This window comes from Boleophthalmus pectinirostris, unplaced genomic scaffold, assembly GCF_026225935.1.
Source record: "Boleophthalmus pectinirostris isolate CB_2022bp ecotype Guang Dong unplaced genomic scaffold, ASM2622593v1 HiC_scaffold_17, whole genome shotgun sequence".
Lineage (NCBI taxonomy): Eukaryota > Metazoa > Chordata > Actinopteri > Gobiiformes > Gobiidae > Boleophthalmus > Boleophthalmus pectinirostris.
The window spans coordinates 35,414,673-35,441,245 of NW_026571115.1; the positions used below are offsets into that span (position 1 = coordinate 35,414,673).

Here is a 26,573-nt window from a genome sequence, read left to right on the forward strand (position 1 = left end):
ACAAACCAGTCTGAGATCCCCTTAAATAAATAACTTAACAAGGAGGTAAGTGGTCCAAACACGGATTAAGATTCAGAATCCAAGTCACTTTTGCTTTTATGATATGTTTTTAACCCGATTTGAACTGCGCCCGAGTGGAAAAGAGGCCCCTCCGACCCACGTTTTTAACCCCGCACCACCCCCACCCGCCCCAGACCTTTACATTACATCTGCTTGTGGCTCTTATCGCAGCAATCGTCGCTCCCTGACGCCTGTGCACCGGCCGCTCCCTGACCTCCTCCACCCGCTCCCACCGCCGCCACCGTTCCTCCTCCTCCTCCTCCCCCGCGGTGGACCCCCCAGCCGTCGCCGTCGCCGCCCCTCCTCCACCCCTCCCTCCTCCGCCTCCTCCCCCGCCGCCGCTTCCACCTCCTCCACCGCCGCTGCTGCCCTCCCTCAGCTCCTTCTCGCGGCGCTCCCTCTCCACCGCCTCCTGTTCGCTCTTGCTGCTGGGGAACTTGTCCTTGTTGTTCTCCTTCTTCCACTTCATGCGCCGGTTCTGGAACCAGATCTTGACCTGGCGCTCGGTGAGGGCGAGAGCGTGGGACACCTCGATGCGGCGTTTGCGGGTCAGGTACGGGTTGAAGAGGAACTCCTTCTCCAGCTCCAGCGTCTGGTAGCGGCTGTACGTCTGCCGGCCCCGCCTCCGGCCCGCCGCTACTGGGTGTGGGGGGAGACACAGGGACGGGGAAAGAAAAAAAAAGAAAGAAAGAAGGGAAAGAAAGGGGAAGGGGGGGGGGGCACATCAGAAACACATCGTTAGACAAGAGAGTTCTGGCCGTGTTGGCGTTTTGTGATCAGCAGTCCTGCCACACATCTGCACATGTGGAAGTTGTAGAAACGAAAGCCCGGTCAGATAAAAACCTCATGTTCAACCAGCGCACTTTTCAAAACAATATCGGTATTTTGAGCAATAAAACAGAGCTGTCGAAACTAAGGCTACGTTCACACTGCAGCTTAAAGTGACCCAAATCCGATTTTTTGGCCCCTATGTTCCTGTATCTGATCTTTTAATGACAGTCTGAACCACACAAATCTGATGTTTTCAAATGCTTGGATATGTGCTCCTGAAACCGATACATATCCGATCCTTTGACATGTGACTTCAGTGTGAACGGTCAGGTCACATTCATCCGACCTACACGTTATCAACAAGCCACAAACGTCACTATTCTGCGCTGAAGTAGGCGAAAATTGTTAATGAACTCTGTGTCAGTGAAGTGAAGCACATCTCCACTCACCACTCTTGGCTCCGTCTCCACATCCACACGTTCCTTTCAACGGACTTAACCACAAAACGCTACCGCCAAAAACCTCGTCCTTCTCCTTCTCAATCTCCTCCTTAAAACAAGTAAGTTGTTCATGTTCTGGCTCCGGTACGAGAGGAACTTTAAAATCTCCAGGTGCTCGATGCTGCGTCCATGTTTGGACAACTTCTGTAAACACAGAGACGCTCGCTGCGGTTGACGTCGTCGTGTCTCCAGTGCACATGCGGGACACTTTTGGGCCTTTTAATGTTCACACAGGGGATCACATACAAGTCGCATTTAATTGGAAATGTGAACGACCTCGCAAAAACATCGGATTTCACATAAAAATCAGAATTGAGCGTTAAGCCCTGCAGTCTGAACGTAGCCTACGAGATGTAGAGATGTGACAATAACCGAAATATCGTGATATTGTGTCGTCAAAAGTTCTCACAATAACATCGCGGATCATCATAATATATCAAATTACAAGTCTCTTTGCTTAAATGAAGAGTTATGGTGCAGCAATAGATAAAAAATGACAGAGAACTACATAGACCATGATCCTTTGCTCCATTTCAGTGCAGACGACAAGAAGAAATACTAGTTCGAAGCACTTTTAAGTTCTTTGGATTAAGTCTTGTCGAGGCATTTTAAGAGGAAAAAGAAGTATATAAACCTCCACAAAATATCGCAATAAATATTGTACCGTGAGATGTAGATCATGAAAATATCGTACATGAAAATAATATCGAAATGAAAAAAAATAAAAAAAACCAAAATGAAAAAATGGAAAACGATTTGTTTTTTAAGTTTTCGATTTTGTGTTTAAATGAAAAATGGAAAAAACAGATAAAGGACTAAACCAGGACTAAAACAGGTCCGGGACCAGACCAGAACTGAGACCAGGACTGAGACTGGAAAGAGGACCAGGATTGAGACTGGGACTGAGACCGGGACCAGACCAGGACCAGACCGGGACCAGACCAGGACCGGGACTGAGACTGAGACCAGACCAGAACTGAGACCGGGACTGAGACTGAGACCAGACCAGAACTGAGACCAGGACTGAGACCTTAAACAGGACGAGGACTGAAACCGGGACTGAGACTGGGACCAGACCGTGACTGAGACCGGAACCAGACCAGAACTGAGAGCAGGACTGAGACTGGGAACTGGACCAGGACTGAGACCGTAAACAGGACTAGGACTGAGACCAGGACGGAGACTGGGACCAGACCGCGACTTAGGCCGGAACCAGACCAGAACTGAGACCAGGACTGAGACCGGAAACAGGACCAGGACTGAGACTTGGAGTGAGACCGGGACCAGACCAGGACTGAAAATGATTTAGTCCCTGTTTTAGTCCTGTTTTAGTCTTGGTTCAGTTCTGGTTCAGTCCGGCATTGCAGTTTAAGTCACGGAAACGAGAAACGGTCGTTATCCGCTTTTTCCAACTGAAACAAAACTAAAAAAAAAAAAAAAACAATCATTATCTGTTTTTTCATTTTGGTTTTGGAGACAAATCATGAAGAAAATTGTTGTTTTTTCATTTTCTTATTTTTGATTTTATATTGAAAAACAAATGAACGAACGACACACGGATTCGTATCGCGAAACTTGGATTTCGTTCCACCCTGCCGGCTCACGCTTCACACATGTAAAACTCCTGCATCAGTCTGAACGACGGATAAAAGTGGAACATCATGGCGTATCAGTCTGAATCCGGCTGAAGCACAGACATGTTCCCCGTCCGCAAACGCACAAAGCTCCTCTCTGCAGGTCTGCACAAAGTAAACAGTCTGTATTTGTGTTAAAATAGGCTGAGGTACGTCTGTTTGTCGCGGCTTGTTTTCGCTTCCCCTCAAGCTCGCGCCGTGATTGGCCGAACCTCCCCGAGAGCCCCGCGCGCCGTCGTGACGGGCAGGAGATTTGCCCGACGGATCCTCGGGTCTTTTATAAAATCACAAATCTCGTGAGAGTTCATGCCGTCGGACGATTGTTGTTTGCCCTCGGGCGTCCTCTCGAATGGACCGAATGATTAGTGGCAGAAACTTGTAGCATGAACACATAAATAACATACATTGTGAGGTGACAGATAGAATCCTCGTACAGGTGTGGTGGCTCAGACCGACGTCAAATCCGGCATTGTGAATGATTCATGTTGTCCTCGGTGGCTCTCCTCTTGATGCATGTTTACTATACAGGCCTGTGTGTGTGTGAACCGCCCTGATCTCCAAACTACAGCTGGTGTTTTGTTACAAGAATCACACAGACGCAGGCCTACACCTACACAGTCACAACACAACAAGAGCCGCGACCGGTTCACCTCTAAGAAACGCCTCGCCGCAAACAACCAAATCTGCTCGAGTTAAGACGACGAATTAAGAGCGTTTGATCACGATTTCACTTGACGAGTAAAATGGAACAAGACTTTTTGTAGTTCAAATATGGAAACACATCTTACTAAGCTTTAAAAAAAGAAAAACAACAACTTTTTGCACTTAAAATAAACAAAATCTACGGTTGCTTGTTGCTTTTTTTTTTTTTTCCCAGTGCAGAGTCGGTTTGTCAAAAGAAAATCAGAATCGATTCCAAAACCAAACCAAAACGTTTGAAGAAAATCTTACAGAAAAATAATCTTACAGCTTTATTAAAACTCTGATAAAACCGTAAGGTAATGATTATTTTGCGCTGAAAATTTTATTATACTGTCTAAAAAATGAGCATTATCATCATTCACTGTAAAGAACTAAATCTAGTCAAGTTAAGATGATGAATTAAGAACGTTTGATCGTGATTTCACTTGACGAGTAAAATGGAACAAGACTTTTTGTAGTTAAAATATGAAAATAAATTATACTACACTTAAAAAAAAAAGAAAAACAACAACTTTTTGAGCTTAAAATAAAAAACTAAATCAAATGTTAAACGTTCTTAATTTAAGTCATTTTAACTTACCTAGATATTTTTTTTTTTTGTTTGTTTGTTTTTTCTCAGTGCAGAGTCTGTTTGTCAAAAGAAAATCAGACACTAATCGATTCTAAACCCCCCCAAAAAAACATTTAAAAATGTGTCAATACTAAAAAAATAATCTTACAGCTTTATTAAAACTGGATAAAACTATAAGGTAATGATTACTGTGTGTTGAAAATTCCATTATATTGTCTATAAAATGAGAATTATTATCATTCACTACAAAAAACTAAATCTAGTCAAGTTAATATGACTTGAATTAAGAAAGTTTTATCACAGTTTGAGTCAATTTCACTTAAAAAGTAAAAAGATCTGCCAGTGGAACAAGACTTTTTGTAGGGAAAATATGAAAATACATCTTGCTACACTTAAAATAAGAAAAACAACAACTTTTTGAGCTTAAAATAAGAAACTAAATCGACATGTTGCTTGAATTAAGAAAAAAAAACACACTTATTCCATTGGTTGATAATTTTACTTGTCAAGTTGAATCGACTCAAATAAATTAAAATGTTCTGATTTTAAATCAGTTTAATTTACCAAGATATTGTTTTTTTCCAGTGCTGTAAACAGACGACACACAGAGACTAGTTGTATAACTTCTGTTAAATAATAACAGTAATAATACTTCAATAAATAAGAGTATTTGTCCTGTTAAAAGTGTGTCAGATGTACTCGTACGGTGGAACATTTTCATTTTGCCTTCCTTTAGATCAGCAATGTCCAAACTATGGCCTGTGGGCCAAATGCGGCCCTCGGACAAATGTTATTTTGGCCCTCAGGCTTCCAGGTGAATTGGCCCAAATGACCTTGCATCAATTAAAAATGTAGGAGAAAATTCAGTTTGTCGACTGGACAAACGTTTGTTTGGTTGAAGACGTTTCGCAGCTCATCCAAACTAACTTTTGTCCAGTCGACAAACTGAATTTTCTCCTACGTGGATTGTACCTGGACGATGAGGGATTCTTCACACATCAATTAAAAATGAACTTTTTACTGCACGTTTTTGAAAATCTACCTTGATAAATCTCATATTTAATATTTAGTGTGTGGTTTTAACGATCTTAGCATGAATAAAGACTGATGGCTCATTTATTTTAACATGTTTAAACCTGCACATATTTCAGTTATTCACAGTACTGAGCTCCAGTCTATGGCCGACCTGGTTTACATCATTACTGCATTTTCCAAAAAATATATAGATTGAGATCAGTGAACTGAAGGACTCAGACTGTGAACATGACTCAGAAACACAAATACTGTACGCAAAATACATGCTATAGTACACAGTATACATGTGCAGTACACAGTATACATGTGCAGTACACAGTATACATGTGCAGTACACAGTATACATGTGCAGTACACAGTATAAAAGTGCAGTATGAAGTATAAAACTACAGTATACAGGATAAAACTACAGTATACAGTATAAAAGTGCAGTATACAGTATACATGTGCAGTACACAGTATACATGTGCAGTACACAGTATACATGTGCAGTACACAGTATACATGTGCAGTATGAAGTATAGAAGTACAGTATACAGTATAAAAGTACAGTTTACAGTATAAAAGTGCATTATGCAGTATAAAAGTACAGTATACAGTATAAAAGTACAGTATGAAGTATAAAAGTACAGTATACAGTATAAAAGTGCAGTATACAGTATAAAAGTGCAGTATGATGTATAAAAGTGCAGTATACAATATAAAAGTGCAGTATGAAGTATAAAAGTGCAGTATACAGTATAAAAGTGCAGTATGAAGTATAGAAGTACAGTATACAGTATAAAAGTACAGTATACAGTATACAAGTGCAGTATGAAGTATAAAAGTGCAGTATACTGTATAAAAGTACAGTATACAGTATACAAGTGCAGTATACTGTATAAAAGTGCAGTATACTGTATAAAAGTGCAGTATGAAGTATAGAAGTACAGTATACAGTATAAAAGTACAGTATACAGTATACAAGTGCAGTATGAAGTATAAAAGTGCAGTATACTGTATAAAAGTACAGTATACAGTATACAAGTGCAGTATACTGTATAAAAGTACAGTATACAGTATACAAGTGCAGTATGAAGTATAAAAGTGCAGTATACTGTATAAAAGTGCAGTATGAAGTATAGAAGTACAGTATACAGTATAAAAGTACAGTATACAGTATACAAGTGCAGTATGAAGTATAAAAGTGCAGTATGAAGTATAAAAGTACAGTATACTGTATAAAAGTGCAGTATACTGTATAAAAGTGCAGTATACAGTATAAAAGTGCAGTATGAAGTATAAAAGTGCAGTATGAAGTATAAAAGTACAGTATACAGTGTACAAGTGCAGTATACAGTATAAAAGTGCAGTATGAAGTATAAAAGTACAGTATACAGTATACAAGTACTGTATACTGTATAAAAGTACAGTATAAAAGTGCAGTATACTGTATAAAAGTACAGTATACAGTATACAAGTGCAGTATACAGTCAGTGTGATCTCATGATCTTGAAGGATTTTGAATTCAGGCTTTGTTAGAAAAATCCTTGGGCCACAAAACAAATCACTGATCAAAGACGAGTAAAGTATCCAAACATTTTACACACATGCAGTAAGTGTAACTTCAAAGTAATATTACTCAAGTAAAAGTACACTGCAAAAAACAAAATCTAATCAAGTTAAGATGACGTGAATTAAGAAAGTTTGATCATGATTTGAGTAAATTTCACTTGAAAAGTAAAATGATCTTCCAGTGGAACAAGACTTTTTGTACTTAAAATATAAAAATACATCTTACTACACTTAAAAAAAAAGAAAAACAACAACTTTTTGCACTTAAAATAAGAAACAAAATCAAATGTTGCTTGAAGAAAAGGCGGATCATTTGACTTGTCAAGCTGAATTTACTCAAATAAAGTCAAATCTTCTTAATTTAAGTCATTTTAACTTACCTAGATATTGTTTAAAGAAGTACATACTTAAAAAAGAATATTAAATGTAAGAATAAAACACTAATTATTGCTTCTGTAACGGAAGGACAAAAAGTATAAACACAAATGACAAAATGAGACCAACAAAACCTTAAGGAGCTGCAAGAAACACAAACGTTCAAATCATTTCGTGAAGCTTTTGTCACTTTAGACTCACAAGCATGACCTGTACTCGAGTAAAAGTACTGCCACGTCAAACAAAATATCACAGGAGAGAAGCTACGGTGTGAAAAAACTAAATGTAAGTGAGTATTGCGCACATCTGTCACTGTAATGAAACAGCTGAGTTCTCTCGGGGCACGGTTTTGTCTGATCCGTGATTTCAGCACTTTTAACCAATTCTTTTTGGGAAATCGAGCATTTCTTGTTGAGAGCCGTTTCCATTCATCACCACTGACTTCATATAAAAACTAGATCCTGCTCTAAATGTGCAATGGATCAAACGAGGGGAAGGATCTGGGGGTTGGGGAGTTTTTATTTTTCTCGCTTTGCTTTTCCCCTTCGTGTTTTGTAAAAGAGTTTTTGTATTTATTCTGGAAATAACTCAGCCTGTATCTGCCATAAGAACGTCTCTGGGAATGGAAAACGTGCACATTAAAGAATGGGAGATGTAGTAACTTTTTCCTCTCCATGCTAAGTCTCACCCCTTCAGAGCGCGATCACAACACGATCATCATCCTTCCTGAAACTACAACACGTCACATCAGGTTTTTTTGTTTCTCTGCGCAGTTTTGCATCACGTTTTTGAATATTTACGAAGAATTATCACGTCGGAGTAAGATGGGTTCAAATAGGGCCCAGGAGAGATCACTAGATGACTCAAACATGCATGCAATGTGATAGAAAGCTTCAAAAAATCGATTTTGCTTAATAAATAAACCTAAGAACATTAACTTTAAATTGTTTTTCCATTTTGTTTTATTCCATTTTTCCAAAGTATACTCAGAGTACAGTCATGGAGTACATTTTTGGAGTAAATGTACTTCTTTGAGTAGCTTTTTAAACCTGTACTTTTCCTTATAATAGTGTATAATCATAGCTGTGTACTTGTAATTAGTTACATTTTAAATCACAGAGGTTACTGAGTACTGAGCAAGCCGCAAATGCGCAAACCATGTCTCCGTTTCTCTCTAAAACTAAAATTCGAGCAGGTATCGATATAAAAAAGTCACATTCACAGACAGAAAAAATGAAACTTTACTGAAAACCTTTAGCGAATTCACAAATGTTATACACGTTCCTTCAATAAAAATATCCCTGAGGAGGTTTTCAACATCAAAAACTTGACACAAAACTGTACGCAGGAACTTTCATCAGCAGGATACACGCTGATTGTGTTGTGATTGCACTCTGAAGAGGTAGTGACTTAGCACAGAGAGCACAGGGAATGAAATCGAAACTTATAAAACAAGTTGGATGCATTTTTAAAGCCATAAACAGTGACACGGTGATTTAAATCTGCTGACGTGTTCCAGTTTTTACCCCACAGAAGTCAAATATGTCGTCTTTAATTCCACTGCATTTCTTTCCTTGTAATCGAGTAAATTATTAACCATGGAACCTTGTGTTTACTTGAGTAAAATTGCAGTACTCTTTCCTTCACTCTGTTAATTAAAGGAGAGGCCTCTGATGTGAAGGGCCCTGGGATTTTTGTGTTCAGATTTTTATTAAATTAATTAATTAATTTATTTATTATTTGGTCAAAATCAAACACAGTTCACTTGTCTGAACATAAATTGTCACAAATTAACTTTTAAATCTCATCACCCATTATTATAAATTATTTCATTAAGTCAAACATTTTGGTTAGTGTTACCTTTTTACTTTAATTATTATTTTATTTATTTATTTTATTATATTATTTTATTATTATTTTATTATTATTTATTAATATAATAATAATAATAATAATAATAATAATAATAATAATAATAATAATAATAATAATAATAATAATAATAATAATAATAATAATAATAATAATAATAATTAATTTTCTTTTTTCATTTTCATTTTTCATTCATTTTTTTCATTTTAGTTGGAACTTAAAATTTTAACTTTTGACTAATTTATTCTGGTCACAGTATTTTTTAGGAATTTTACTGAGTAGAACATAAAATTATTCAGGACATATCTTTAAAAAATACATAAAAATAAATCAGAATATCTATCAAATAAAATCATAAAAAATCGAATGTATTTGCTGTGTTGTTTATATGTGAAAATATATTCTTAAAGCAACAATATGTAAGTTTTTGCACAACAGAAAGTTAAAACCGTACTTCAGAACGTTTCTTATAGATTGTTTATGTGATACTGTGGAATATTCCAGGAATATCTCCATGGAAACACGCAGGACGAGGCCAAATAAGACGCACGGTCAGGACGCAGAGCCATAAAAACAACCGAAGCAAAAAGAGAAAAACAACACAAACTGCTGTATCTACTGTTATGTTTAAAAAGTTACGCACTGTGGCTTTAAGCACGGACGTATTCATAAAGTTTGCAGTGACCCCTCGCATTATTTTTAGCCAAAAACGTTACGTAAACCCGCCTACACTTCTATAGTAGCGCTGTGTTTTCATGCGCTTCTGTGAACCATGTGATTCTCATGCGCAGCCAGGAGAGCCATAAAGGGAACACACACACAGGCACGAGCACGCACGCACACTCACGAGCACGCACGCACACCCACACGCACGAGCACGCACACACGCACCCCGAAACGCGCCCACACACGCACACACGCACACACGCACACGCTCGAGGCTATTAATACGCCCTAAACACTTTGAGGCACGAAGTTACGCACGGGTTTATAATGAACCAACCTTTCCTCGCGCTGGATAATTATTCACAGAGCCAACGCGAGCAGCTCCGGTCGTCAATATTTAATAAAGCAACACATGGCCCTGATAGGAGCTGATTCACACACTGCGAACTTTTCCTGACGCGAAAAATCCATTGTAGACTTTTACGCACGATTGTCCTCGCGTTGTTTTTAACCTAAAGCCCGTGACTATTTGTATTTTTTGCAATAATCACGAAAGGATTAGGAGTGAATCATGAATGAAAACAGCATTAATGTTTTTACTAAGTCCTACTAACACCGATTAGGCCTATAACTGATTCATACGCTGCGATCGGTAAAACGAGTTTGTTGTGGACTTTTACGCACAATTATCCGCACCTTATTTTCAACAACAGTGAATTTATATTTCTATACGATCTAAGGTTAAATCCCAAATAAAGGAAAGCATTAATAATATATATGCTAGGGCCTGTTAACAACATTTGTAACTGATTCATAAACTGCGACTTTTTCTTGACGCTAAAATGGCGTTGTTGTGGAGTTTTACGCACAATTACCCAAGATATTTTCAACATAAGGACAAAAGTGTACTTCTATTTTATACGATCTAAGTTTAAATAAATGAAAACATTAATAATATATGTGCTAGGGCCTGTTAACACCATTTATAACTGATTCATACACTGCAAAGTTTTGCTGACGCTAAAATGGCGTTGTTGTGGATTTTTACGCACAGTTATCCGCACATTATGTTCAACTTAAGGAGAAAAGTGTATTCATATTACTATACGATAAATTTCAAATGTATGAAAGTATCAGTAATATATTTGCTACGGTCTGTTCACACCGTATATAACTGATTCATACACTGCGAAGTTTTCTTGATCAGTAAACCGAGTTTGTCGTAGACTTTTACGCACAGTTATCCAAGATATTTTCAACATAAGGACAAAAGTGTACTTCTATTTTATACGATCTAAGTTTAAATAAATGAAAACATTAATAATATATCTGCTAGGGCCTGTTAACACCATTTATAACTGATTCATACACTGCGAAGTTTTCTTGACGCTAAAATGGCGTTGTAGATTTTTACGCACAGTTATCCGCACGCTATTTTCAACTTAAGGACAACAGTGTTCTTCTATTTCTACATGATAAATCCCAAATGTATGAAAGCATTAATAATATATTTCCTAGGGCCTATTAACACCATCTATAACTGATTCATACACTGCGAAGTTTTCTTGATCGGTAAAATGAGTTCGTCGTAGACTTTTATGCACAGTTATGCAAGATATTTTCAACATAAGGACAAGTGTATCTCTCTTTCCACACGATCTAAGTTTAGGTAAATGAAAGTATTAATAATATATTTGCTAGAGCCTATTAACGCCGTTTATAAATGATTCATACACTGCGAAGTTTTCTTGATCGGTAAAATGAGTTTGTCGTAAACTTTTACGCACAATTATCCGCACCTTATTTTCAACATTAGGGCAACAGTGTATCTCTCTTTCCACACGATCTAAGTTTAAATGAATGAAAGCATCAATAATATATTTGTTAAAGCCTATTTACACCGTATGTAACTGATAAACACACTGCGGACTTTTCCTGACGCTAAAATCCGTTGTAGACTTTTACGCACGATTGTCCTCGCGTTATTTTCAACATAAGGACCAAAGTGTATCTCTATTTTTATACAAACTATGTTTAATTAAATGAAAGTATCAATAATATATTTGCTGGAGCCTATTTACTCAGTATATAATTGATTCATACACCGCGAAGTTTTCTTGACGCTAAAATGGCGTTGTTGTGGATTTTTACGCACAATTATCCGCACATTATTTTGAACATAAAACCACAAAATCTTTGTATTTTTTTGCAATAATTACACACGAAAAAGCTAAGTATAGTAGTAGATAGTACTGTGTTACTTTTAATTGAGTAACTTAAAAAATAAAAATAAAAATTGATAATAAGAGTACTTTTCTAACAGCATACATTTTCTGAAAGTTTTTTACTCTTACTTGAGTAAAAGTTGTGGTTTCTCTTCCCACTATGAGTGATTTAGTTTTAGGGATGTAACAATAACCAAAATATCGTGATATCGTATCGTCAAAAGACTCACAATAATATCGAATTACAAGTTCCTTTGCTTAAACGCATTGTTCTTTAGTAGCAACAGCTTATAAATATCGGAAACTACATCTCCCATGATTCATTTCAGAGCAGACAACATGAAGAAATACGTTTTTTAGTTGAATTCTTGGGATTTCAATGGTAATAATTCGCACCAAAATCTTGTCAAGGTATTTTAAAAGCAAAAAAGTGTCCAATCTAGAATTATATTTGCCAATAAATATCGTACCGTGAGATTTGGATATCGTTACATCTCTGTTTAGTTTGTCTAATTTTCGCGTCTGTCCTTTGAAAATACCAGGTTTTGTGCGTTGTTTTTTATCGTTATGTCCCTTAAATTACATAAACTTCATCTTTAAGTTACTTTTTCCAAATACTGTTGTGTAGTTTAAAGTAACGTTCATACTTGAGTAGACTTTTGGCTTCTCTGCAGCTCCGAGTATGAATCCTAAATAAATGAAAGCATCAATAATGTATTTGCTCGGCCCTATTAAGAGCGCACATTAAGGTATCGCGTGTGTGTGAAACAGTTTATCTTCCTCTTGGATTATTGTGCCATAAAAGGCCGCTGTAAAAGTGGAGCTCCGGCCTCTTAAATCACAAATCTGAAGGGAAATTTAGATTCGAAATAACAGAGGAGAGCTTCACTTATTCTACGATTTAAACTGCGCGTAAAACCTCGGCCGAGAGCGTAAAACATGCGAAGGTGCTGCGCTTGAAACGACTTCACTCCAGGTTTGTGTTTTAAAGGTCCAACATTACAAAAAACTGACTCTTTATGAGATTTAAGTCGCATTCTAACGTCATTTCCTCGTCAAAAACAGACCTGGAGTTGCTTTTTGTTTCATTCACACAGTCTGTTTACATCTCCAAAGATCAAAACGCTCTCTTCCACCTTGTGATGTCATGAGGTGGTAGTTTTAAAGTGAGTTTAAAGTTTCTACACTGAATTAAAATGACTTAAATTAGGAAAATTTGATGTTCTTTGAGTCGATTCAACTTGACAAGACAAATTATTTACCAATGGAACAAGTGTGTTTTTCTTAATTCAAGCAAAATTCGGTTTTGTTTCTTATTTTGAGTGCAAAAAGTTGTTATTTTTTATTTTATATTAAGTGTAACAAGATGTATTTTCATATTTTAAGCACAAAAAGTCTTACTGTTTTACTTGTCGAGTGAAATTTGCTCAAATCATGATTAAACTTTCTTAATTCAAATCATTTAAACTTGGCTAGACTTTTGTTTTTTTGTTTTTTTTGCAGTGCAGCCTAAATTTAACTGCGATACATTGCAATAAATCAAAATAAGTTGACATAATTGACGTTTCTAAATAAATAAATTATCTTTTGTTCATTTAACATGGCCACAAAAAGTCTCTACTCGCTCCTGGAGAATTAAGAAGCAAAGATATTTCAAGAAGACTTCAAAGTTAGACAAATCCGAAGCTGGAACTGTTCAAATGATTCTAGTGAAGGTGTTTGGAGTTTAAAAAACGCAGTGGAGCTCTTCCTGTATCACTGCACCACCACATGACATCACAAGGTGGATCAGAGTGTTTTCAGTTCGAGAGAAGAGCTCACAAAGGAGAAGAAAGCACAACTCCGAGTTCGTTTGTGATGAGGAGACAACAATGAAACACAGATTTGGAAAAAAAAAAAAAAAAAGAAAAGCTTTATATAACCACTTTAAAGGTGCATTAGGTAACCTTTCCTTTGTTGAGGAACGTTGCCACGGAGATGTTTCTGCTTAGCCCGGAATGTTCCACAGTTTGGCTTTGACTCTAACCCGGCTTTGATTCGATTACAGATGTTTTATCGCTGTTGGAATCCCTTCAAAAATTCATCCGGGCGTCGCCGCCTTTCCGCAGATCTGACTCGTACCTTGACCTGCGCGGTTACAGATAGATCCTACTCGTTTCCATAGAGACAGAGAGAGAGAGATAAATGCAATACTGCGGAGCATTCCCGTCAAAGCAAAAGTAAAATCTCCATGGCGACGAGCAGGTACGGACCCCTCGAGAAAGAAAAGTTAAAGAAAGCGACGCCTTTCCGCAGATCCTACGCGTTTCCATGGAGACAGATACACTTAATACACTGTGCAATAGAGGCAAAGCTATAAAATCTCCATGGAGACAAGCAGGTGTGGCCTTTCCACAGACCTGACTGGTCACTTCACTGCAAAAAAAATAAATCTTAGTAACTTAAAATGACTTAAATTAAGAATATTTTACTTCATTTGAGTAGATTACATTTGACAAATAAAATTATCTACCAATGATTCTTTTTTTTTCATTAATTCAAGCAACAATTAATTTTGTTTCTTATTTTAAGCGTAAAAAAGTTGTTATTTTTCTTATTTTAAGTGTAGCAAGATGTATTTTCATATTTTAAGTATGAAAATTCTTGTTCCATTGGCGGATAATTTTGGTTTTCAAGTGAAATTTACTCAGATTTTACTAAATTTTTCTTAATTCAAGTCATGTTAACGTGTCTAGAGTTTATTTTTTGCAGTGCTGGCTTGCTTCGTGACATCTCCTGTTTGTTTCCATGGAGATAGATAAGTTTAATTCCGTGGAACATTGTCTACCAAGCAATAAAATCTCCATGGAGACAAGCAGGACAGGTACAGGCCGGTCCTCCAATAAGAGAAAAGTTGCATTGTGTAGCTTTAAGGCTTACTTCGGACTAGTTTTATTTAGATTCTCTTGGTGTAAGGCGCAGTAAACATTAAAATAAAATAAATTAAGTCGACACATTACCGGCTATATCTTAACAAAACAAATATTCGAGTTTTAAGTCAGTTTCGCGCGTGTGGACCGCACTTCCGCAGACTTATGGCTATTCCATGCGTAACAGCCCCGCGCGCAGACACACATACATCGCAGTTACAACCATGTCTTGGCGGATTGGATTAACCCGAAGAGCGATGACTTGGCTGGGAGCGCACTGGCACGGCTGCGTAATCACATCCAGCGCGGAGGATCCGAACCCGGGCGCGTTTATGGATTGCGTCCGAGAGAAGCCCGCGGGTAACGGTCACCAAAACAGCTCCATCTCCCTCCTTTCCCCCCTCCCGAGATGCATCAGTTATCCCGCGGGAGTCCTGCGGGAGCGCGTGCACCCTGATGGACTCCCTAACCTCCCTCCAACACCTACCACCTCCCCCCCCCCACCACCCCCACCACTCCCCGGATGTGCGCGCGCGGACAGGGTCAATCCGTGGCCACTCTGCGCTCCTGGCGATGCGCGCGTAAAGACAAGAAGAGCTTTATGGAGAGGCTGTGCGTAATCCGCGCGTTATCTGGGAACCGAGGTGCACTGAGAGCTTCGTCACTGTGATGTCTGGAGCCTTTTTTTTTTTTTTTTTTTTTTTTTTTTAAAGTAGGTTATTTGTGAGTACAGTTTAAGAAGAAAAATATCTGGAAAGTGGAAAAGTACCACCGTGGCCTTGTACAGTTTATGTTCTGGGAGTGTACTTTAGTTTGAACGTTATGCCACTTCAAAAAATTTAATCTAGACAAGTTAAAATGACTTGAATTAAGAAAGTTTGATCATGATTTGAGTAAATTTCACTTGAAGTAAAATGATCTGCCAGTTTTTGTACTCAAAATATATGAAAATATATCTTACTACACTTAAAATAAGAATAAAAACAACTTTTTTGCACTTAAACTAAGAAATTTAATCGACTGTAGCTTGAATTAAGAAAAAAAAATATTATTATTATATTAAATTGTTATATTATTCCATTGATAGATAATTTTACTTGTCAAGTTCAATATAGTCAAATAAATTAAACATTTTCTTAATTTAAGTCATTTTAACTTTCATATATTGTTTTTTTTTTTCAGTGTGAATTCTAAATATTGCATTTTAATATTTTTTATTTATTTATTTTCATTTTTAGTATTTTTTTTTTGTGTTAATTTTTTATTTTATTTATTTATTTTTATTTTATTTTTTCCCCCGTGTCCTTATTTTTAACCAGACGAACCAAATCTTGTTTACATTTTTTACATTTTCTTACTTTTTAAAGCCTGGGAATAGATTAAAATGTGCAAACCAGCGTTAACATCCTAACTTAAATCACATCAACTAATGGATATTATTAATACTTGTACCACTTCATACTTTCTGGAGAGGATATGGCACGTTTCTATATATAGTCCGCGAATGATTCACTTGTTTGAGTAATTGATTGAGCTGCCAGTACTTATAGCTGCCTGAAGTTACAAATACACTGAAACGACTTAAAGAAACGTGAGTTATGTAAAATGCCATAAACCATCGCACCATTAGCATGCTGATAATGTAGTGTGGCCATTAGAACAGAGAGCCGTGTAGACTTTCCTTCTTATAGTATAGAATATATAACCAGCGCTGCAGCCTGTTTAAATGGCGTCCTATGGGGCACAGTCGCGTCATTAACGAGCGCGTGACCTTTAAAGTCTTAATTGGGAAGTCCACGGTGAAGTGTTGTGAGTTTAGCGACGCGCACGTGAACAGCCAGAGCGTGCCTCGCGTAAAAGGCTGTAAACCGAAAACTGGAATTACACGTTTGATTTCCATTGTAAGCAAACAACATTATTCCACCGGAGTATTGTTCTAATATTAGGCACATTTACTCTAACCATAACTGTCTGAAATGTCTGAATACAGTCGCGGTGACGTCCACGGACAAACAATTAGACGGCTGCACCTTGATTTTAGTGGCCTCGATAAAGCACAAGACCGAGACTTAATTCATAATGATTTAAGTTTTTTAGAATGATTCAGGATTATTTAAATATTTAGGGGTAGAGTAAGGGTTAGGGTTAAATTCCAAAACCTGAATCATTCTTAATACGATATTTTTTCATTGTGGGTTAAGTCCTGGTTCGTGCTTCGTTCAGGCCATTAAACGTCGTAAACAAAACGGACGTAACTGGAATCACACACTCATTGATTCAAAAAAAAAACAAAAAAAAAACCAACAAAGAAATCGATTCATTTTGGTCACTCCAGTGTTCACATAATCAACATTGAGACGTTTTTTTTGTATTAATTTAAGATCATGATTAACTTTGTGGTGTTGAGGTTTCAAAATGAGTCGTTTCCATCTTTTCTAGTGCGTTTCCAAGGTATTTTACGCACGGGAATTACATCCACACCTCATTATACAGACTGATGTTGTAGCTTCTACCATTCTTATCTAACTTAACCAAAATTGAATGTATTTTTTGTACAAATTTAAGATCAGGATCAACTGTGTGATGATAAGATTACAAAATAACTCGTCTATATCTTTTCGATTATGTTTCAAAGCTATTTTACGCACGAGAATTACACTGCACTGTCACTCCTCATTTGAATACAGACTGGTGTTGTAGCTTAGGCCAAGGTTTTATACCTTAATCAACATTTAACCTAATGTTTGTGATGTTAAGATTTCAAAATAACTCGTTTCCATCTTTTCGAATATGTTTCAAAGCTTTTTTACGCACGAGAATTACACTGCACTGTCACTCCTCATTTGAATAGAGACTGGTGTTGTAGCATCGACCATTGCTATCTGAACAAAATTTAACCTAGTTTTTGTATAAATTTAAGCTCATGATCAACGTAGTGATGATACGATTTCAAAATATCTCGGTTCCATCTTTTCGAATATGTTTCAAAGCTATTTTACGCATGAGATATACAGTACACTGCACTGTCACGCCTCATTTTAATACAAACTGAAGGTAGTAGCTTTGACCATTGTTGTCTAACTTAATCAAAATTATCCTATTTTTGTATACATTTAAGATCAGGATCAACTTTGTGATGATACGATTTCAAAATAACTCGGTTCCATCTTTTCGAATATGTTTCAAAGCTATTTTACGCACGAGAATTACACTGCACTGTCACTCCTCATTATAATACAGACTGATGTTGTAGCTTCGACCATTGTTATTTCTACAAAACTGAACCTACTTTTTGTATAAATTTAAGATCATGATCAATTTAATGATGATAAGATTTCAAAATAACTCGTCTCCATCTTTTCGAATATGTTTCAAAGCTGTTTTACGCACGAAAATTACACTGCACCTTCTCTCCTCATTTGAATACAGACTGGCGTTGTAGCTTCGACCATTCTCATCTAACTTAATCAAAATGATCCTGTTTTTTCTATAAATTTAAGATCATGATCAATTTCATGCTGATACGATTCCAAAATAACTCGTCTCCATCTTTTCGAATATGCTTCAAAGCTATTTTACGCACGAGAATTACACTGCACCGTCACTCCTCATTATAATACAGACTGACGTAGTAGCTTGGGCCAAGGTTTTATAACTTAATCAACATTTAACCTATTTTAGTTTTAATTTAAGAACATTATCAACTTTATGATAATGAGATTTCAAAATAACTCTGTTCCATGTTTTCGAATGTGTTTCAAAGCTATTTTACGCACGAGAATTACACTGCACTGTCACTCCTCATTATAATACAGACTGATGCTTTAGCTTCGACCACTGTTATCTGTTATTTAACTTAATTAAAATGTTAATCTATTTTTTTTCTACAAAATTAAGCCCAAGATCAACTTTGTACTGTTAAGATTTCAAAATAACTCGTTTCTATCTTTTCGAATATGTTCCAAAGGTATTTTACGCACGAAAATTACACTGCACAGTCACTCCTCATTTGAATACAGACTGATGCTCTAGATTTGACCATTGTTATCTAACTTGGTATCTAAATTTAAACTATTTTTTGTACAAAACTAAGATCATAATCAACTTTGTCCTGTTAAGATTTCAAAATAACTCGGTTCCATCTTTTCGATCATGTATCCAAGCTATTTTACGCACGAGAATTACACTGCACTGTCACTCCTCATTTGAATACAGACTGATATTGTAGCTTCGACCATTCTTATCTAACTTGATCAAAATGTAACCTAATTTTTTGTACAAATTTAAGATCATAATCAACCTTGTCCTGTTAAGATTTCAAAATAACTCGTTTCCATCTTTTCTCGCATGTTCTTATTTTACGCACGAGAATTACTTCCCATCATAGCACAGACTGATGCTGCAGCTCAGACCAGTTATCTAACTTAATTAAATGTTTACCTATTTTTTATATTAATTTAATACAGACGTGATGTACTGTTGACATTTCAAAATAACTCGTTTCCATCCTTTTGTATGATCCAAAGCTATTTTACGCACTAGAATCACACTGCACTGTCATTCCTCATTACGTTACAGACTTATGTTGTGGCTTGGATCAAGGTTGTAACTTAATCAATGTTTAATCTAATTTTAGTATTAAGTTAAGATCATGATAGATGTTTCTACTCTTAAGATTTCAAAATAACTCGTTTCTATTGTTTATAGAATGTTCCAAAGCTATTTTACGCACGGTAATTACATTGCGTTGTCTTTTCTCATTATAGTACAGACTGGTGTTGTGGCTAGGACCAAGGTTTTCTGTCTTAATTTAACCATGAACAATTAATCCATGTTTATGTTAATTTACAATCTTAATATACTTAGATATAAAATAACTAGTTTCCATTTTTTTGTATTTTACGCACGAGAATCTAAACCTCCATTTTAAACTCCAGTGTTACATCCATCTCAGTTTTCAAACTTGATCTTTTTTTTTGCTTTTAAACTGTCCGTTTCTAATCTGTGGTTTGATATGGTTCACAAAAATTTGATGTTTGCTGAGGGACATTAGATATGCACGATAGAAACGCGTTACAATGCACGCTTATGAAAATATGTGAAGAATTCGAGAAGCAGGCGATGTTCCAGTGTGCCAAATCACATCCTAACATTAACATTTCTTCACGCTGAATGTATCCACTTACACCAGTTTGTCGTGTAATTATAAGCCAATAAATCTATATTATTGTTATTGTAAAGGGATTGCTAAACCTTTAGATCTTGGGTTACTGGATGCTCCGTTTGGCCTTGTCATCAGTGCTTGAACTACCCCGAAACAGGAACAGTTTTGGGGCTAAAACAACATCCCCCTGCCTTGATCGCTTCGGTGTCCCGGGGGCGCGCGGGGACTGTCTACCCGTGCTCCCCTTCACCTTCCCGGGGATCCGTGACACCGTAAACACGTTGTAAATCTGCTGCTCCCGTACATATCTCCCGTTTATTTAGCCCTGCCCTTCTCCAACTCACCCTATCCGCTTTTATGATCACGAGAAATGATAGCGACCGCGAAGTATAAAACATCTCCAAGCCTTATTACGCACGGAACCTTTACGCGCGGCCAATTAGATAAGTCCAGACAAACACGAAGCGGTTGGCACTTGACATTTTGGAGACGTAAGGGCCCAAGTTTCCAAATTGGAGTGGACGCAAAAGCCATTGGAGATGTACAGTGCCCTTATAGGCTCCACTCTCCGGCCTAATCACGTTTGTGCGTCGTTTATAGACGTATCATTCAAGTTTGGAAATCAGTGTAGGATGTTAAAGGTTCCGCTTTGGGGGGTGATTCGGTTGTTATCTAGACATACAGGAGCCGTCTTTGTCCTAATTCTCATTTTCGTTACTTTTTTTTTTTTCCAAAGTACAAAAGTCAACAAACGCGTGCGTGTCTAAGCACATCCAGTTATGAAACCACCGTTACACTAAGATAGGGCTTCCCCAAACGTGCACTGCCTATTTCGGCTATTACAACCAATAAATCCTCCGCGCTGAGCAACCGTAATACCTCCCATCAAACCGGGGCTGTAAAACGCGGCTAGCCCGTGGAAAGTGTTCCCCGGCTCGACACGGCTGGCTTCCCGCTCGCGTTCGCCTCTCGGAGCTCGGTTCCGGGGCCGCAGCGGAGCGACGCGCCGTGAAACCGAGACTACGGTCTGGGGATTGTATATCACAGAGGCTAAGTTGACATCCAGGCAAAACGAATGACGTCTAGACCCGAGTTTAAAGTGTTCCAGGGCTATTTTACGCACCGAGGTTGCACTGTACTGCCACTCCCAGTGATATGCAATGTAGAGGCAATTACAGACTACAGCTTGGTTAGTTTTTCTTAATATTTTGACATATTATCTAGTGACAGATTTGCTGGAGCAGGTGCCAAACGTATCAAGCCGTAATACCATCTGTATACACAAATCTCCGTTTAACATTCCATTATTTTACGATCATAATCATGAAGCCACAAAAGTCCATACACAACCTCTTTAAAAAATACTACTCCGCGCACTCACCCGCTCTATTTTTCCAACCCTCACCCCGGTCTACGGCGCGGGGAAAGACAGAGAAAGAGGAGAAGGAGAGAGGGGGGAAGAAATATGGCCCCTAAAAACCGACATGTCAATCGGTCCTCCCGTGTCGTGTCAAAACGCCTTCGTGCGTAATCACCGCGCGTTAAATCTCCGGCTCCCCCCAAAAAACGCACACTCGGATTAATCATATTCCATAAGTCAAAAGGCACTAAACCAAACCACATCCTACTGTCTCCATTTAGAGTGGTTAGAGTGCGTAAGAATATAGTGCCTCATAAACACGACATGGGAGTCCAATTTAAGCTTAAAATGAAAGCTTGAGTAGGACTTTTACGCGTTCTGTCTTTGTGCCACTTTACCTGCTTTGTATATGTTACATTTTTTACACTTTGCCTATTTATACATGATGAATTCGTATGCAAATTATCATATTACATGCTCCTGGAATTGCCCAAGTACATGCATTATTAACCAAATTGTGTCCCCTTCTTGAATAACGACAGCTGAATATATTTTTGCATCATTTCAAACGCAATCAAAAGTCCAAATTGCATATTGAAACAACTATCCAACTTGTGTGTTTATTGTTTACCCATGAATAATATGTGCTGGTGATATTGGTATCCAGCGTCACCAAACACTGCCTGAAGCCTTGGTGCTCCTCCATTTTGCAGAGGCTATGATACCTACAGTATGACAACACCAACCGAGTCCCAGCGCACAGGAGACGCGCGTAAAGCTCAGTTATAGCCTCATATTCTATTCCCCACTTCATAAAGGGCCTAAACAACAATAGCGTCCAAGTAGCTGAGACTGGAGCCACTCAGGAGCTCGTCTGTGCAGCCCGTGGGGGAAGAGGCCACCGTGTGTGTGTGTGCGATCACCCCGCGTCTCCTCTCGCCCTCCCGCACACCAAAGGCAAGTCGTAAAAGCTGCAGCCGAGTCAGAGCTCCCCGGCTGCGGACACCGAGCCCCCTGCCTGTCCCTCTGCCTCTGCCTCTGCTTCTTCCCCTGCCTCTGCTCTGTCAGGGTCTGCGCTGCACTGCCCCCTCCCCGCTCCGGCTGTAAGTCCAGGCTTTACCCACATTTACACTCAAATGCCACTCACTGTTTGAGATGCAATAAAACAATAAACCAGCATTGTGTCGCACTTTTAGGCAGGAAGTAGTAATAGCCCTCCTCACGAGGGTTCAAAGCAACTTTCCCAACTTTCCCCTTACACTAGAGTACATAAGAGTCCGGAGCGCGTCCTCACCTTGAGGTCTCATCCACGGGAAAAGCTGCGTGGGTGACGGGCTTTGGTCGGTCCCATCCCCGTCATCAGCTCCAAGTCCCGGCGCGCCTCCGAGTTTACAGTCGCTGTACTGGACCAGGTCCGCGTCTTGAGCCCCGAATAGAGTCTGCCGCTGGAGCGCGTCGTATCCGTAGAAGTTACCGGGCTCGCCGTGACATGTGACCGCGCAGGGGCTCTGTTGGTAGGGGTTGCTGGGCAGCGTCGAGGCGCTGTGATGGTAGAAGTCCTGGATCTGCGGGGCATGCTGGAAGGTGGCCCCAGAGCCGGGGCCGTAGACCACAGTGGGCCGGCTTCCAGCGAGGTCCTGCGCGAAGCCGCACTCGTAGTAGTTGGGGCGTAAAGAGTCGCCGCTTTTATACTTGGAAAAGAGCGAGTTGACGAAATAGGAGCTCATGTCTGAAGCGGGGATGAGTGGTACTCAGAGGGGACACTGCTCTCGCGCTGCGTGGGAGACACACACACGCACGCGGCTCCGTAAGCTCGCCGCTGTGGCTGGACCGCTGCTGTGGCGCGTCCCCTCACGGCCACGACGCACTGGCCGCTCGCGGTGTGAGGAACGGTGTCCGCGGTAACGCTCCGGATCCGCGCCACAACAAGCAGATAAACACAAACAATCAGACGGAGTCCATAAAAGCCCCAGCGCGCACGGGTCAGACCGAGAGGCTCGCGTGAACACCGAGGAGGAGGACGGGCTCGTGCGCATCACAGTTCCGGTGCTCGCGCTGTAAGCGGGAGCATTGTCGCGCTCTCAAACGGCTTTTCCGTGATTTACTCCTCTGCAAATGAGTTGTTTCATATTTTCTCTCTCCCTCTCTGTGCGCCCTCTCTCTCCCCGCTCTCTTTCCCCGCGCACGCGCTTCGTCTCTCCTCCCCGGCCTTGCGCGCCCGCGTGTGCGTGTGCATGCGTGTGTGTGTGACTGTGGCTTCAGGGATCATTTGCATCTATTATCAGAGCTTCATCCTATTGGCTTCTGCGCGCACATTGAAACACGTGCACGCGCGCCACACACACACACAGGGGCTGTATTTTCTTGAACACAGATAAAAAGGACCACATGAAAAAAGAATACAAAATAAAATGAAAAAAATATTAATGCATGTTGAGTTTGACAGATGAGGCTGGTGTTTACTTCTCTCTGCATGACTGTGTCCACAAGTCCTTTATATTTCCATTTTCTTTGTCCCAGCCCAACCTGGATGTTCAAACGTGCCTTCACCTGCTCCACTCACATTAACTCAAGTAAACATAAACACGAGCCGAACTCCGAACCATTGCGTCCTTACGCTCGCTCCGTACACACCGGGGCGGCGCGCGTTGCTTTCTGATCACTTTTCTAATAAATATGACGTCCATAAAGGCATAGGGAGGCCCGGGGAGTCTAATCGGCGGGAGAAGTGCTTGTAAACGGTCTGTAAAAAGCGGAGGGGCCGGCAGTGCGCGCCTTGTTTATCGCGGAAAAACAAAAAGGGGGTTTACGACGCGCCCTTTACGTCCACCGGAGGCCGTAAACGCAAAACTACCGGCACTTACACGAGGAGTTAATCGTCATATCTGCGCGGTTACGTACGCGCGGGGGTCACACGGTGAGACAAAACTGTTCCTAATATCTTATTGTTCGCGCCAGACGTCTTCCTAGAAACCAGTTGGAGACTTGTTATGCTATTGTCTCACTCTATAACACAAAAAGCTTATATAACACAACCTAAATCACGAATTGACTGCAGTAATTTGGTTACGTATCCCTCCGCCATAACTCCCCAAAATGAACCGTATGTATCACTCCACCCAAATATAATTACGCACGGCTGTATTCATTTGACTGTGCGCGCTCTGAAATTGCAATCATAATTCCCAGATTGTATTGAAGCCTGTTGGAAGTTTTACACGTTTAATAATAATGCTTATGAAGTGCGCGCGTGCACGTGGGGGGTATACAGCCGCGCGCGAGGCCCGTAAACAAGCGCTTGGGTTGCGTGCGCGCCCGTCCAAACGCGAAAGAAACCGAGATTGATCTAACATATTGGCCAGGACGCAATCTATTTTAGTTTAGCCGAGAGTGACAGGAGTTTTTTACGCACGCGAAGACCTCCGTGTGGTTTAGTACTTGGACGTGGACGGTCCCCTATGTTACCTGAGAAAGGAAGGAGCTCGGAAACGCACCCCGCTGCTCCCATACGGCCTGGGTACACACATTACGCACGGACAAAAACACTGGAATGAACCGTGCGTCCTTGGTGTGAATTTGGACTAGGAAAAATAAACGTTTCCTGACTGCCTATATCCTGTACGCCTATGGAGGGGCTGCTCCGGTCCCCCGTGGCCTTTGCTTTCCTCTGTAGCCGCTTAAAAACGCGCCCAAAACTCAACCGAACGTGGATACAGTCGAGGCGATGGCACGTTTTTTTTTACGCACACACTCTCTCCAAGTGAACAGCGGTTGAACTCCCCGGGCTGCTTGGCTTGTGTGTGCTGGTGTGTTGCTCTCCTCTGTGCGTTCTGTTTTCTGTGGGGTTTGTTTTTTTTCCGTGGAGCAAGAGCGCCTCCAAGCGTCGACACGGAGCAACGGCGCCCCCCATCAAGTTTATGGTTCTATTAAGCCCCGAACATAAAGCTCAATAAGCGGTTTTAAAAGCAAACGGCGCGGTGTAATTGTGGCATGGTTTCAGGGGTGGTTTGGGAAAAGGCAACCCGGATGGAGGGAGGCGAGGACGGGGTAGAATCCGAGGTGTTACGGGCCTGAGACGAGACTCAAGCTGGGCCTAATTAATTCTTGCCATAAAGGAGTAATAGTACGCGCTAAACGTTTGGTCAAGTGATAGCCCAGACGCAGGCGTAAAAATGAAAGAAGAAAAAAAAAAAAGAGAGAGAGAAGACGCCTCGTGTTTGCCACAGGATTTAAATAGACTACAGAGGAAATGACTCGGCTGTAAAACTACGGGTCAATGGACAGATACGTTTTGAACTGTTTACGTCATTTGCGTGTGTTTATACGTCGAAAATAAACAATAAAAAGGTGATTTGTGGCGTTATGATTGATGGGAAAATTAATTACAATCCCTAAATCACGTTTACGGCGCTTTCGAGGGGAGGGTGATAAAAACAATTTACGAGAATTTGAAAGAAAATCGTTAAACAATTGTTTTTCAAATCATGTGCGAATTATTCGTGCAAATGTGATCGCGCGTCTGTAGCGCGGATGGAGCGCGTTACATTCCTCAATTATGTTGTTGTTTTTTTCTAAATTAAATCCATAAATATAATTTTAATATTCATAATTAGGTTTTAATGATAATGCAGCTTTTATTTTTCAAATATTCGGTTGATATTAAATTAGGGAATGCATCATTTTAGGCCTTGTGATTTTTTAAATTTTAATTAATTTATTTACTTTTTTGAAAATCACTAAAATGAATGTTTTAAAATTCTATAATTGCTATACGATATCTCACAATATTTTCAAAACAAATACGTTTTTTTGTAATTACAATTCGACTAACATTTACTAGTTTTCCAAAATAAACTATAAACTATAAATTGTGTACTACATACTAAAGACTATATATTATAAACTATATACTATGCACTATATACTTTATATACTATATACTATACTATATACTACATACTATAAACTATATTCTTTAAACTATATGATACATATTATATAATATAAACAATGAACTATAAACTATGTAGTATATACTATAAACTATATACTATGTACTATATGCTATAAACTATATGCTATATACTATGTACTATATTCTATGAACTATAAACTACATACTATGTATTATATACTATAAACTGTATACTATGAAATGCATACCATATATTATAA

General features: G+C 39.2%; 1 protein-coding gene across 5 annotated transcripts; it reads right to left on the minus strand.

Annotated features, from left to right (window-relative positions):
• Positions 1–203: 203 nt before the first annotated feature.
• Positions 204–23,147, minus strand: hoxb8a (homeobox B8a). Of its 5 annotated transcripts, none has more exons than XM_055152985.1 (3): positions 22,693–23,147; positions 430–696; positions 204–265 (listed from the first exon to the last, which is right to left on the minus strand). In XM_055152985.1, the coding sequence occupies exons 1-3, from the start codon at positions 23,123–23,125 to the stop codon at positions 204–206; spliced, it is 762 nt and encodes a 253-aa protein (XP_055008960.1). In that variant the 5' UTR covers positions 23,126–23,147. The 5 variants fall into 5 exon arrangements, with proteins under 5 accessions (XP_055008960.1, XP_055008959.1, XP_055008958.1 ...); XM_055152984.1 differs by having other exon boundaries at positions 430–699; XM_055152983.1 differs by having other exon boundaries at positions 204–274; positions 385–699.
• Positions 23,148–26,573: the final 3,426 nt, after the last annotated feature.

Bases quoted from the DNA above. Each gene is read 5' to 3' on its own strand.
- hoxb8a (XM_055152981.1), bottom strand. From the start codon at position 23,125: ATGAGCTCCTATTTCGTCAACTCGCTCTTTTCCAAGTATAAAAGCGGC. The intron at 700-22,692 runs GTGAGGACGCGC...CCCCACACCCAG, and splicing joins CCCGTGGATGAGACCTCAAG to TAGCGGCGGGCCGGAGGCGG. The intron at 270-355 runs GCGACGGCGACG...GGAGGAGGTCAG, and splicing joins GGAGGGGTGGAGGAGGGGCG to GGAGCGGCCGGTGCACAGGC.